This window comes from Silene latifolia, unplaced genomic scaffold, assembly GCF_048544455.1.
Source record: "Silene latifolia isolate original U9 population unplaced genomic scaffold, ASM4854445v1 scaffold_290, whole genome shotgun sequence".
Classification (NCBI taxonomy): domain Eukaryota; kingdom Viridiplantae; phylum Streptophyta; class Magnoliopsida; order Caryophyllales; family Caryophyllaceae; genus Silene; species Silene latifolia.
The window spans coordinates 43,614-56,849 of record NW_027413229.1 but is presented as its reverse complement, the minus strand read 5'-3'; the positions used below and the strand labels follow the sequence as shown (position 1 = coordinate 56,849).

General features: G+C 34.6%; 1 protein-coding gene across 1 annotated transcript; it reads left to right on the top strand.

The window, feature by feature from the left end:
- Positions 1-5,554: 5,554 nt before the first annotated feature.
- Positions 5,555-11,616, top strand: LOC141639165 (NAC domain-containing protein 86-like). The gene is made up of 4 exons (XM_074448341.1): positions 5,555-5,895; positions 6,439-6,716; positions 8,094-8,405; positions 10,850-11,616. Exons 1-4 carry the CDS (start codon positions 5,739-5,741, stop codon positions 11,096-11,098), a joined length of 996 nt encoding a protein of 331 aa, XP_074304442.1. The 5' UTR covers positions 5,555-5,738; the 3' UTR covers positions 11,099-11,616.
- Positions 11,617-13,236: the final 1,620 nt, after the last annotated feature.

Sequence of the window (13,236 nt, the reverse complement as noted above, 5' to 3'; positions counted from 1 at the left end):
ATGAGCGGACCCTCCGTTCTCGTTGCCCCCGATGACAACGTGAATCACTCCTATCCGTTCGAAAACGGACTTTTTATCTGAACTGCCGGCGTCAGTCTTTTGGCCTTTTGCGACGTACTTGCCGAGGCTTCCCTTCCGGATCAGTTCCTCTATGGCATTCTTCAGATGGCGACAGTCGTTGGTTAAATGGCCGGTGTGGCCGTGGTACTCACAGTACTGGCTCGTGTCACCGTCACTTTTTGGCTTGGGGGGTCTCTCCCACTTCTGGCCCTCGTTTTTGCTCAGGGCGAAGACCTCGGCGGCTGATACGACGAGGGGGGTTTTTTCACTATACCGCCTCTGGTGGTACGTTCCCGAATTCCACCCGGCGCCCACCGAGTCTTGCCTCCGGTCGGATCTGTCCGACCGTGATCTATTATTCTCACGGCGTTTTCCATCGGACCGCGAACCGTTGTTGTCGCGGCGTTCTTCGTCCTGGCTGTCCTGATGGTGACTCCTCTTTTCGAGTGCTCGGCTTGGCCGGGATCTACCCGTCTTGTGATAGTCTTCTACCTTGATGGCCTGGTCGGCCGGCTTCCGGCGGCGTCCCGGCCTAAGCCTCCGCTCTTGATGAGCTCGTTTTTAAGGCTCCCCTCGGGAGGCCCTTCATCGGCCGAAGGCCGCCGGCTCGGGATTAATTTCTCGAATCTGCTGGACCTTTCCATCAAACCTCTTCACGTAGCCGGAGAGACTCGCCTCCCTCCCGTCGATAGTTAGGAGGTCGGAGGTCTCTACGGCCCTTCTCTTATTGCGGAGTCTTTGGGTTAGGAAAGCGCCCTTCAGGTCGGCGTAGTAGTACACCGAGCCATCGGGAAGCCCTTTGTACCGACTCGAGCCATCCCATGTAAAGTTGTTGGGAAAATTCGGCACCAGACCTCGTCGGGCTGCTCCCATACCGACATGTAAGACTCGAAAGCCTCAGCGTGGTCGGCTGGATCGCTATCCCCCTTGTATGATAGGGGTGGCAGTTTTAGCTTGTTTGGCACCGGGACTTCTAGGACGTAGGCGTTGAGGGGTCTTGGATATGAGTACGCGGATGTGTGTCCCGGCTGGCAGGTTGTCACGCCGAGACCCAGGTGGCAGGCCGATGGGATGCATCGGCTAGGCTATCTAAGTCGTTGACTTGCTGTGGATATCTTTGACCTTGCTCAGTGTGTTGACTTGGTCAGCGGTGCAGAATATGCCCCATCAAACATATTACCCCCCTCCAACCAAATGAGCAATCCCCATCTTAATTAATTCAACAATAAATGATGAGCTCTATAAACTAACTCCCAATTCTTAGCAGAGGCACTAGGCACTAGTTGATTACAGAAAATATAATGCTGGAATTAAATGAAATATTGCCTCGGGTTCCAGCAAAGACCCAAAGCACTGTCGTTAGTTACCACATGTTTCCTAGGGCTTCATAATAACAAGTAGCTAGTAGAAGGCTACAAGGTATATATATAAACACAACAAAAATTCCTTATTCTATCAATGTGGTACAAAACACAAAAAATTTATTGAAGACGGACACTATCTGTTAAAAACTGAAGACGGATAGTGTCCATCTCACAAAATGCAAATGGATAGTGCAAGTGGGGGAAAAATGAAAACCCCCACTTACCACCCACTTGGATTTTATGAGAGGGTTACTATCCATCTTCAACTTGTGACGGATAGTGGTCGTCTTCAATAAGACGGACTGAGTACAAAATACTCTTTATCATTTCCAATACACATTTCTTTCTCTCTTGATTTTCTTATCTACCACGTGTCCGAACTCAATTAAGGATGTATCCTATTTCAATTTTAAACCCAAACAACAAATATAAATCTATGTACGTAATGTACCCCCATCAACATATTTATATAAACAGAACTTACGTTACATGGCTACGAGCATATCCACACTAATTAACGTGGAGTACTAGAGATGGAGCAACAAATTAAAGAGGCTGTTGTTAATATTAGCTCGTAACGAATAACGTGATAATGTGGGGGCCAATTTCTGATAAGAGTGTATATAATTTAATTTAGGAGGTTAATATGAACACGAGGTCTAATTTGGAAAGAGCAAAGTATAATAATTATGTGAGTAGTCGTCAGTCGTATGTAGACTAGTAGTATTCAGACATGATTAGAGTTTACAGAGAAAAAGATAAAGTATAGTTTGTTATACATACATACGTATCCTACGTGTTGCCTTTCAAGGTTATTTATTTTATGCACTTTAATCAATCTGGTTGACGTATAAGATTGTCGGTAGTATTCGCTCAGGAATTATAATATATACTTCTCTTTTTGTTTAAAATAATAACGACTGCTAATAAAGTAATAAGTACTCCATTAATTCTACACAAATTCTCATTTAAAACAAGCTTATAAAAGGCCAATGAAACCCATATAAGTAATTAAAAGACAAGATATTGAATCTCCCTAGGTACCTTATGTTTGTTTTATCTACTCAAGTGAGTCATATTGACCCGTCATAAACTTGTGACGGATATACCCGTTACAGAAAAGACTTATTGCTAATTCTAATATTACCTAAATAATCAATCCCCTTTATTCTCAGGCATATGCAGTTTACGCGCTTCACATCCAACTTCACTAGGACTACTATTCCAACTTTCTTTTTTATTTTCATTTGAATTATAAGTCCCACATTCACTTATGGATTAATAGGAATATTTATAATAGTTGGCCTCAACCATCACCTTAAGGTTTTGGTTGAGTTGGTTCATCTATCATGGATTACTCTAATTTCTCCCGATAAGTGCCACATTCACTTACGTTAGTACGGATTAATTATCGACTAGTTTTCTTTCACCTATGTTTAATTTCTAGTATGAAGATTTCAAAATCTTGAGTTCCCTTTTTTTTTTTTTTTTTGCAAGTTTCATTATATTTATTCTTTCTTTGCACATCTAAATATTGAACAATTTTATTAGGAGCTAGTAAAATTATCGTTAATTTTTACAAAAAAAAATGTGTAAATCTTAGTCATCTACAGAATAGTATCTTTTGGATAACTATATTAAAACAAGTTAATAGAATCCATGATTTATCTCTACACGAAGTAGTGCCTAAGCCCTAATCTGGATCACATTTATGTAAGAATTTTTGAGCGGATCGGAAGTCAAATTCTGGTACCCGAGCAAATGCCCTATGACATTATACATTAGTGACTGTCAAAATTGAAATTACAGTGCTTCAATTATTTTATATTTGTACGTAAAAATTTAGCATGCGCCAGTGTTTGAGGTTTTATGCAGCTGAGTGTCAACTGTCAACGTAGGTTAATCTCTTTACCTAGCAACATATATACTCTGTATATATTTTACCGTATCCTTTAGCAGTAACTTTATAATTGGGCGGTCTTGCGATTGGAGTGGTAGCTAGTCAACCAATCATCTCCTTGATTGGTAAAGTCGAAAGAGATACTGTTACTGACTTACCTAAATTAACTTTTGCTTTGTAAGCTAACTTTACGGATGATGAGATAATAAATCCGCGGCTTTCAAAGTTTATCTTGGCTGTGCCTGTGTCACTCACTTTCAAATGCATGCTAATTGCTAAATAAACCTACGTTTTTATTTATTATCTTGGCAACGAGACTAATACATTAATAAGAGAGGTGATCTTAAAACCATGCGCACCAGACGATGGTGCAAGATTAACATGCACAAGTCCAACAAATGTATTAACCTATTCAATTCAGCCTCAAATAACGAGCATTAAACGAATATTAATCTATTTTTCACGATTATTCGAGGTTCGACGAATGCTGGTTTATGGCATACCGGCACCTCAAATGTCTTCCGTTGCTTTTAAATTTTGCGTGGCCGCTTTATCTGACGAGACGATGGTGCAAGATTAACATGCACAAGTGCAACAAATGTATTATGATCAGGATAACGTCATCATCATCATATAACATACGCATATCTATCTAATATCCTCCTAAACAAGATCTTGATTACTAGAGCCTACACCTAATTAACTAATTAAGTAAGCAGTCCCTATTACAGTATTATTAGTATTATACAGTAGAATATATATAAAGCTACGGTTTTAATAAAGTAGAGGAGCATATGATTGTGATTAGTATTATTACTACTTAACAAAATAATTAAAGATTAGATTAACAACCTAGGTATGCGTGTTATTTATGGTGGGTCCCACAAAGAATGTCTTTTAGTGGGGGCCCGCCCTTGTGGTGTGAGAGCAGACAAAAGCAGGGAACCTTCTCATCCTCCCTATGGGTTGGGTTTTCACACACAACCCTCAATCTACATAACCTAGACGTTTGCCCTTCCCTACTTGCCTTTTACAGAGTATTTCATTTAGAATTAAATTTTGAACAGATCAGAAGAGAACAATCAATCAAAATGAAATTTAAAAAGTATATTTTATTTAAGAGATTTACGGAGTTTATTAACGCATAGAATTAGTCACTTAGAACACATTAGTGAAGTCTCATTGCATTTTTTTCATCTTTAAATTACCCTAATGATCAAATGGTCTAGTAAAATGATTTTAAATGATCACCTTATAGAATATAATAAGAGAGAACTTATCGTATTAGTTTCTCTTAATACAATCGTGATGACACATAAAATATGGTCTGTAATTATAATCATAATGATTATAAATAATATACTATATAACTACACGGAGTATTTTTATTCTGTATCTCTATATATAATTAATACGCACTTGAATGATTTTCACAAAAGACGATGGCATTTAATTAAATGAGTTATCGTGAAAGGTAAAAACTAAAAACTTGAATAAAAAGTTGAAAACAATGTTTACAAAGAGAAGTGGGTGGATCAATTGTGTGTGTGTGTGTAAGTAGTAGATGCGTAGTCGCGTAGATGGTGAGTGTGAGAATAGATGCAAGAATAATCTACTTCTTGTGATCACTACGTAATACGTACTAGAGATGACTTTAGTTAATCTGCCCTTAGAGTAGTGAGTACTCTCATAATAGATCATGCTATCCATCTTTGCTAGCTGATCATATACTTTTGGCTTTTCTTGTTGCAGTTTTGTCTTGCCTTACATCTTTCTTTCTCTCTCCCCCACCGCTACCTCACTATCTAGTATCTACTTCTATTCTTCTCTATCACCTTTTACCTCCACACTCAATAACTAATAACATATATAATAGGGTTAAAAAATACTCCCTCTGTCGTTGTCGTTATCAATTATTATCGTTAAATTTAATTGTAATATACGGTATACAAGAAAAAAGATGTACGTTAAATCTAAACATTTACAAGCACAATTTTAATATTCATGAATTAGTTAAGAAGCGAGTTAAGTGAATATTGAATATAAATGCGGGGACATTTAGATATCTAATCCTAAAAAAATAAAAAGTAGGAGTAAATAGAAATAAAAATAGTGGGGTAAGGGGCAAAGTAGGTAATAATGTAGGTATGGACCAACTTTAGCAACGATCCCAACAGTAGGTCTATAAATTTGAGCTCCCATATGATACAAGCTTGTCTTGTCCCTCTATTGTACCCTCTTTACTCTATCACACAACATAACACCTCTTTCTTTTTGCCCAAAAAGAATAAAAACTCGTTAACAATTTCTTCTCTTTTCATCTTTCTCTATACTACGAACCCAACCAAGTTACATACATACATACATATTAACATACATATAATTAAGGTAGTAGTAACTAGTAGAGTGGGAAAATGGCACCAGTGAGTTTACCACCAGGATTTAGGTTTCACCCAACTGATGAAGAGCTTGTTGCTTACTACCTTGAGAGGAAGATCAGCGGTCGCAAAATCGAGCTTGAGATCATCCCTGAAATTGATCTTTACAAGTGTGAACCATGGGATCTACCAGGTATACAGATGCTTATTATTTATTACTCGTACAATTTGTTTGTAGCATTAGTAAGGTTTGATGAGTGTACGTACTTAGCTTGGTGCTATTTATTTTTTACCTCTTACTTTTAGTTTGTACTCCTATATATATATCATCTATAGTATGATTAGTATCAACTCTCAATTTTCTTATTCCGTCCTCTTTCTCGTATGAAAAATAATAACATGTGATAGTGATTTCTAATAAGTGTACGTGATTGTAACGTTGTCCAATACAATGGATGGATTCAACTTTTGATTTGATAAGAATCCAACTTATTTACTATAAACAAGCAAGGTTTAATTAATCAACTTGATTTAAATTTGGGCCCAACTGTTTTTCAAATTATCAAAATATGCAAACCCATAAGCACTTAAATTAAGGGGTATCTAACTATATATGTGTTGTTAACTTAACAAAGTATGTACCTGACTTATGGGAGTAGATAATTAGGACGTACATACGGTATATGTAACTAAAAATTAACGTTTAAGATCTCGATTTTGTGGGTAATTTATGTAGACAAGTCTTATTTGCCGGGGAAGGACATGGAGTGGTATTTCTTCAGCCCAAGAGACAGGAAGTACCCAAATGGATCGAGGACGAACCGAGCAACAAAAGCCGGGTATTGGAAGGCCACCGGAAAGGACCGGCCTGTTCACTCCCAGAAGAGACCCGTTGGGATGAAGAAGACGTTAGTGTATTATAAAGGAAGAGCACCTCACGGTATTCGTACTAATTGGGTTATGCACGAATATCGCCTTCTTGACTCTCTTTCTGCCTCCACTCCTTCCCTTAAGGTTCTTAAATCAAACCCTTCTTGTCTTTCAAAAGCTTCAACTGTTACATTTATGATATATTGTACGGAGTAGTAGATAACATATAATTACATACGAGTAATTTATTTATTCCGAGTATATATTGAACATTATTAACCTACCGTATTTTTTATATGGATTAAGAAAATGATTGAGTTGAGAATGAAGTGAATTCGTGGCTCAATATTGACTGAATTTTAACTTCGTTTTAGTCAGAATCGATATTTCAATTTTAAACAACGACTATTGGTATATATAGTGAGTATTAGAGTTGTGCTCGTCTAAAACTTATTGATACGGAGTATTTTGCAATTTGAGAGAGGGTTAATTAGCTTGTGAATTTTCAGTTCTGAAAAATATGATTTTTCTACATGCTATCCTTGTATTTTTTCAAATTTCACGTGGTATCACTCATTTTTTTTAAAAACATCACGGCCACTAGATCCCTAAACTTAATGAAATCTCTTAAAATACCCAAAATACTCTAACTTACCTCTATAAAATGTTTAGTTTACGCTCTTTTTGTTGATCTTTTAACAATAATTTTTGTACACCTAAGCTTCTCGTTGAGAAAACATTTGCATTATGTTTCCAATTGATATTTTCTTTATAAAATTAAACTTTTTTAAAACTTGATTTTTAGTAGTTTATTTATTTTAAGAACTATTTACTAAGTTTAGGTAGCAAAGGTATGGTAGGCGCTATTAGGGTTTGCAGCGTTTATTTGGAAGTACAAGTAGATTAGAGCATTGCATTATTATGTAATAAAAAAAAGGATTAGAGGGAGGGAATCAAACCAAAAGAACGTTGCATGACAAGTTTCAGAGGAAAATAATGATTACATGCATGATATCCAGGCAACGTATGTAGCACAGTAGTACTCGACACCCATCATGCATGCAATCATCATCTTTGTTCCTTCCTTTTATTAATTTCTAATTACACCTTTGTAACCTAGACTACATGTAATTTGCTTTCATCATTCCTAAATTACGATTTTTACCGTCTTTTCCTTACTAACCCTTCTTTTCAGGCACGTTTCACATCCCTTATTATTCCATTTTGCCTTTTTTTCGCAATTATCCTACCTTATATCATTATCCTAATAAGACTAGTGTATTACTTACTCCTTTCAAATGTTACTTTATTTTAATTAAAATACCTCTTATAAAGATATTAAGTTTCTATGATCTGTGACTTGTGAGTACTTATACCTGCACTATTCATTTTATTTTAAAATTTAGCCAATCATCGACCAGTGGTTAATCTTAAACATTAGATTTATTATTTAAGTGCATACTCAATTATATGCTGGTGCCCTAATTTTTTTTTTTTTTTTTTTTTATTGTATAACTATAGGAGTCGTATGCTTTATGCCGTGTATTCAAGAAAACGATGCAAATGGCAGCAAGGATTAGAGACGAAAATGCAGGATGCATAGATGAAGAAGCTTCAAGAGAAAAGGAAGTGTATGAAGATGGAGTTGATGGTTTTTCTAATAAGTTTCCTTCAGAAACTTCATCAGAGCTCACTAATCAAGAATTAACACCTACAGGAAGTGCTTTAAGTAACGATCGTGATCTTCAAACACCATTTTTCACCACTGATGAAGCTAACAGTTCCTCTAATTTCTACCCTTTTGCATTGGATTCTCCATCTACTTTTATCCAGGTATACATACTTTTTTTGCAATAAGGTTCCCATTTTCAATAATATTTTTTTCTATCACATCCTACTAATATAGAGAATATATATTCACTTCGTCATGGTCAACATTTTATATTTGCTTTATTTTCGTATCTCAAAATAAAATATACGTAAACTGTACATTGGGATGATGATGTTGTAGATAGGAGGATAGTTATCTTGCCATGGCTGTAACACGTTTACAACTCAATTCCATGAAAATATAAATAAATGGGGAAGATAAAATCATAAAATTGATGTCTGTGTTCGGATAATTTGATAATGATGTGGAGAGAATATTTAACCTCTAATTGGTAAAATTAGATGAAAATTGAAAAAAGGTAGTTGAGAACTAAAAGTTAACTAAAACCCTAAAAAGATAACCGATAAGATAGCTAAAACATAGGAGATGTTAAGGCCAATTCGTATTACAGTTTTTCTAACAATTAATAACCTAAACGAGTTAAGATTTGTAAGATATTCTCATGAGATATTCAAGTATAAAGTCATTTTTACCATAATCAGTGCTCATGAGATATTCATGTATAAACTCATTTTTGCCATAATTAGTGAGAATATCTTGCAAATGTAATCACATTTAGGTTATTAAGGGCACAAGTTCAAAACCGTTCATACTAAGCCTTACCGTTGTTTTTTCGGAAAATTCATGTGGTATCCTCGAACTTTTCCATTTTGCACCTGATACCCAACTTTTTAAGTTTGTGTACATAATACCCTTCATGTTTAATTTTCATGCACACCATACTTTTTTTGTCGCTTTAAAGAAACTCAATTATTGCGCATAACTCCTAGACCGGAATTCAGAATAGACAATATTTTTTTTCCTAAAACGATTATCTCGTTATAATTTACTATTTGAGAAAAAAATTGTCGATTTGAGAAAATATCAAATCAACCATATATTTGATCTTACATTTCCAAATGACCATTTTCGTTTTATGAATTTATAGATCTCGAAAAGGTAATCAATTTCGAGAAAAAAAAATAGTCAATTCCGATTTCTAGTCTATGATTTATTCTCATTAGAAAATTTTAAAAACGATACAAAAAAAGGCACGTTGTGATTGAAAATCAAATATCAAGGATATCAAGTGCACAAGCTTAAAAATTGGATATCACGCGCAAAATGGCAAAGTTCAAGGGTAACACGTAAATTTTCCGTTGTTTTTTTTCTCTTAATATGAGGGAAGTATTAACATTGAAATATAGTAAAATGTGGTGGGGGAAAAATATTTTTTATGCTTTATAAGAATGCGGCCCTAAATGAGGCACATTAAATGTTTCTTGCTTTTAGGTTGTTTTTCAATGAAAAAAGTAGTAATTTATGTGCTGAGTGAATTAGTCGTATTACAATTTACAAATCACATAGCCTAATTTTTAATTTTAATTTTAATGAGGAAATGTTTTAATTTGCTCAATTTTGCAAAACTCTAATGACCCCAAGACCCTTTTTGGTAAAACTAAAAAGTTAACTCAAAACTGATCAATTAAGTGGCTAAAATATGAAAAGTTTACCCAAAATATAAAATGGTTGAAAAATAAAAATTGATGAGGTAAATGATTAACTTAAAATGTTTGTTAAATTACGATAAGTGAGACTTTTATTTTCGCTAATTTAAAAATGTCATTGCCCAAACACTTACCAAAAAACTTAATTAATTGAAATATTAGTCAAAATAAATAACTTGGATAAAATAAATTAGCTTAAATGCACTATCAAACAGATCCTAATATTAACATCTTAATTACAAAGTGTAGGTCTTAGATGTAACAAGTTCTGATTATTAAAAACAAAAGGAATCCAGATTGAGGAAAGTAATGATTTGGTCACATAACATAAAAAGTAAAGGGAAGTTGAAGGTCTTATAAACTGGGAATGGTCCAACAAAGATAAGCCGTTTGAGTATCTCTTTTGATCCTAAAGTATGAAAGGTAACAACAAGTGATTTAACTTCCCCTTCTCCATCTTTTGATAAAGAGCTTTCATTTGCTTCTTCAGATCTCTTACACTCTATCACTTCTAAACTAGCTTTCTTCACCAACTTCTATAATTTCTTTTGACTCACTACAATTTAAAGATCTTGTCTCCTTTTCCCCTCATTTCTTCACTAAAATCAACATCTTTTTTTTTTTTTTTTTTTTTTTTTTTTTATAGAGATGATTGTATAAGATCGTATTACCTTCCAAAAAACAAATTTTAATTACTATGTTAAGTAGATAAATGACTAATAGAAGCACCGTGTTATACAAGACTTATGGTAGGTAATTGCAAGGGTTAAATCTTGAGAAATATGATAACACGAAAATTAATTTGGCGTTCGTTATTTGTGAGCAAGACAATTTAAGATTTAAAGATGACATATAAAAAGTGATGATGAAAATTGAAAAAGAATGGGTTTGGTTTGCAGGAAATGCAGATGGCTGCAAGTAATTACTTGAACATGCCATTGCCAGCCTTAGGGATGGAAGATTTTCCACAAATAAACATAACAGGAACAACAATATTCAAGCCTATTGATCAAAATTATCATCATCATCAAGAGACAATTGGTTGTGACAAATTCAAGGAATATATGAAAGGATCAGTCATGTTTGAAGACATCTTTGATCTTTGCTCTACTCAAGTCAATTCAATTCCTCTACCTTTAGAAGATTGATTCATTCATTCATTACTTTGAACCAATGCAAGCTTCTCACTTAATACCTATATCATACTACTCTAACACAATATTATATTTATTTTACTAATCATAATCCCAAAAAAAGAAAACGTGGATTATTTTTGTTATCCACACACCAGGTTGGTGGGATCCATATAAAAGAATGCCCTTCAAATTAGGGGTATGTTTTTTTTTTCCCTTTAAAATTTGTTATATGATGATGGATAAGAAAGCTCTTTGGCAATAATGCTCCCATAGAGCACATAAGACCAAGAGTACAATCACACTTATAAGTTATACTTAGAGTTTAATCAATGTTTCCTAGGAGGGCTAGGTAAGTCGATCATATCGAGGACTTTCTTTTATGATAGTTTCGTTATTTTTACAATATTCGTATTGTATTTTTCATTTCATATATTAAGTTTTCATTTCATATATTAAGTAATTGTCTTTATTCTTGAACGTAATATTTTTGAAATTCTTTTTGTTAGTAATTAAAGATAGTTCTTTATTTATCTTCCGCCACTAGCAAAGGGCGTGTTTCCTCGGGGAGGGATCAATTTTGCACCAAGTAATAAAGTGTGTGGCTACATAATAGTTATACATCTAATTATTTGAAGATTCATATAGCTACCTATATACACAAAATAATGCCTATACATCTAATTATTTGAATAGGGTGGTACTTATTCATAGATGGATTTTACTCTTGTATGAACATAAATGATCATTATACTCCTTTTATTAATTTTAATGACTTTATTTTCTCTTTGTTCCAATTCAATTTGTTTCAAATTTCTAACTCTAACTACCACCCTTCAATCACCACCACCCATGAGTCACCATCCACCACCCTTATCGCTGCCCCTCATGCACCATCGGTCGGTCTTGATGATCTCCTCAGACCGGTCATCAAACGATCAGATCCGCCTCCCACCCAATACATCCCCTTTTCTAACACCACCGGACCACTCCTGCCACCTCCTCAGACCGACCATCCGTTACTTTTTCACTGTTGCAAATTGAAAATATGCTCCCTTTGTGTAAAACAATTTTAGTCCTAGCAAATTAGCAATGATAGCGCCAGCGATCAATCGTAATTAAGATGTGTTACTGTTGGTCAAATAAATTCAGTGAATATTGGGTTTTTTCCTCGCAAAACTATCACACCAAACTATGATACGCTTCTTTGTTTGAATCCAAAGCACCTTTTTTGTCGTCCAATTCAGTGAATATGGCGTGCCACATCCATATAACGCAAGACTCGAACCAAAATTTTCAATTGACAATTATTTATACAAACCCTAATTTCATTAATCTAAATAAATTAATCTATGAAGTAAATAAAAAGTAAATACAAATTATTACTTGATCGACATAAGAACTAAAGTGTCCATAGTTGATTAATCTGACAAATTTAGTTAATTTTGTGAGGAAGAGAATTAGAGAGTGTTTGTTTTTTTTTTTTGGTTTTTGGAGGAAGGGTAAGGTATGGAAAACAAATGACAAAAGTCCGTGAAATAGTAAAATGCATCCATGAATGAGCAATTACGTTTGAATATTCATATAGCTAGTTATTTACTTATTTGTATGAAAAAATAGTACCTATACAATTTCTATTATTTGGCTATATATAAATATAATGTGATACATAAAAATATATTATACTCGTGATGTTGTGCGGAAGCCTGAATATCCCGTGTTGGCCTCTGTTGCATCGGTATCCACGGTCCATAATTATACGATATTGTCCGCTTTAGGTCAAGCCTCTCACAGATTTACTACTCTTGGACTCCTTTTCAAAAGGTCTCGTACTATTATATTTTGTAGACACTTATAAAGATGAGCTTCCATATTTATTCCACCGATGTGGACATGGGTTTGAACCCTAACACGTGCAAAGAAGAAGATGGGTTATCTATTTGTTTGTTTTATTAAATTCCTTTTATTTTGGGCTAACTCTTTGTATTGGAGCCGTCTTATACTATAAGAGACGGTCTTATAAGAGAGTTACTGGTGTAGGTACAGAATATTAATCAACAAACCCTGCATGTCATTAGCCCTTCAATAATCTACATAGTATAAAAATTAAATTTTTTGGAGAATTGTGATTGGCCCCTGATATTAGGGGCAAA

What these genes read in the sequence shown, in the direction of transcription:
- LOC141639165 (XM_074448341.1), top strand. Translation starts at nt 5,739, where the DNA reads ATGGCACCAGTGAGTTTACCACCAGGATTTAGGTTTCACCCAACTGAT. An exon ending in CCTCCACTCCTTCCCTTAAG is followed by an intron (nt 6,717 to 8,093) that starts GTTCTTAAATCA and finishes GTATAACTATAG; the next exon opens with GAGTCGTATGCTTTATGCCG. An exon ending in CTCCATCTACTTTTATCCAG is followed by an intron (nt 8,406 to 10,849) that starts GTATACATACTT and finishes TTTGGTTTGCAG; the next exon opens with GAAATGCAGATGGCTGCAAG.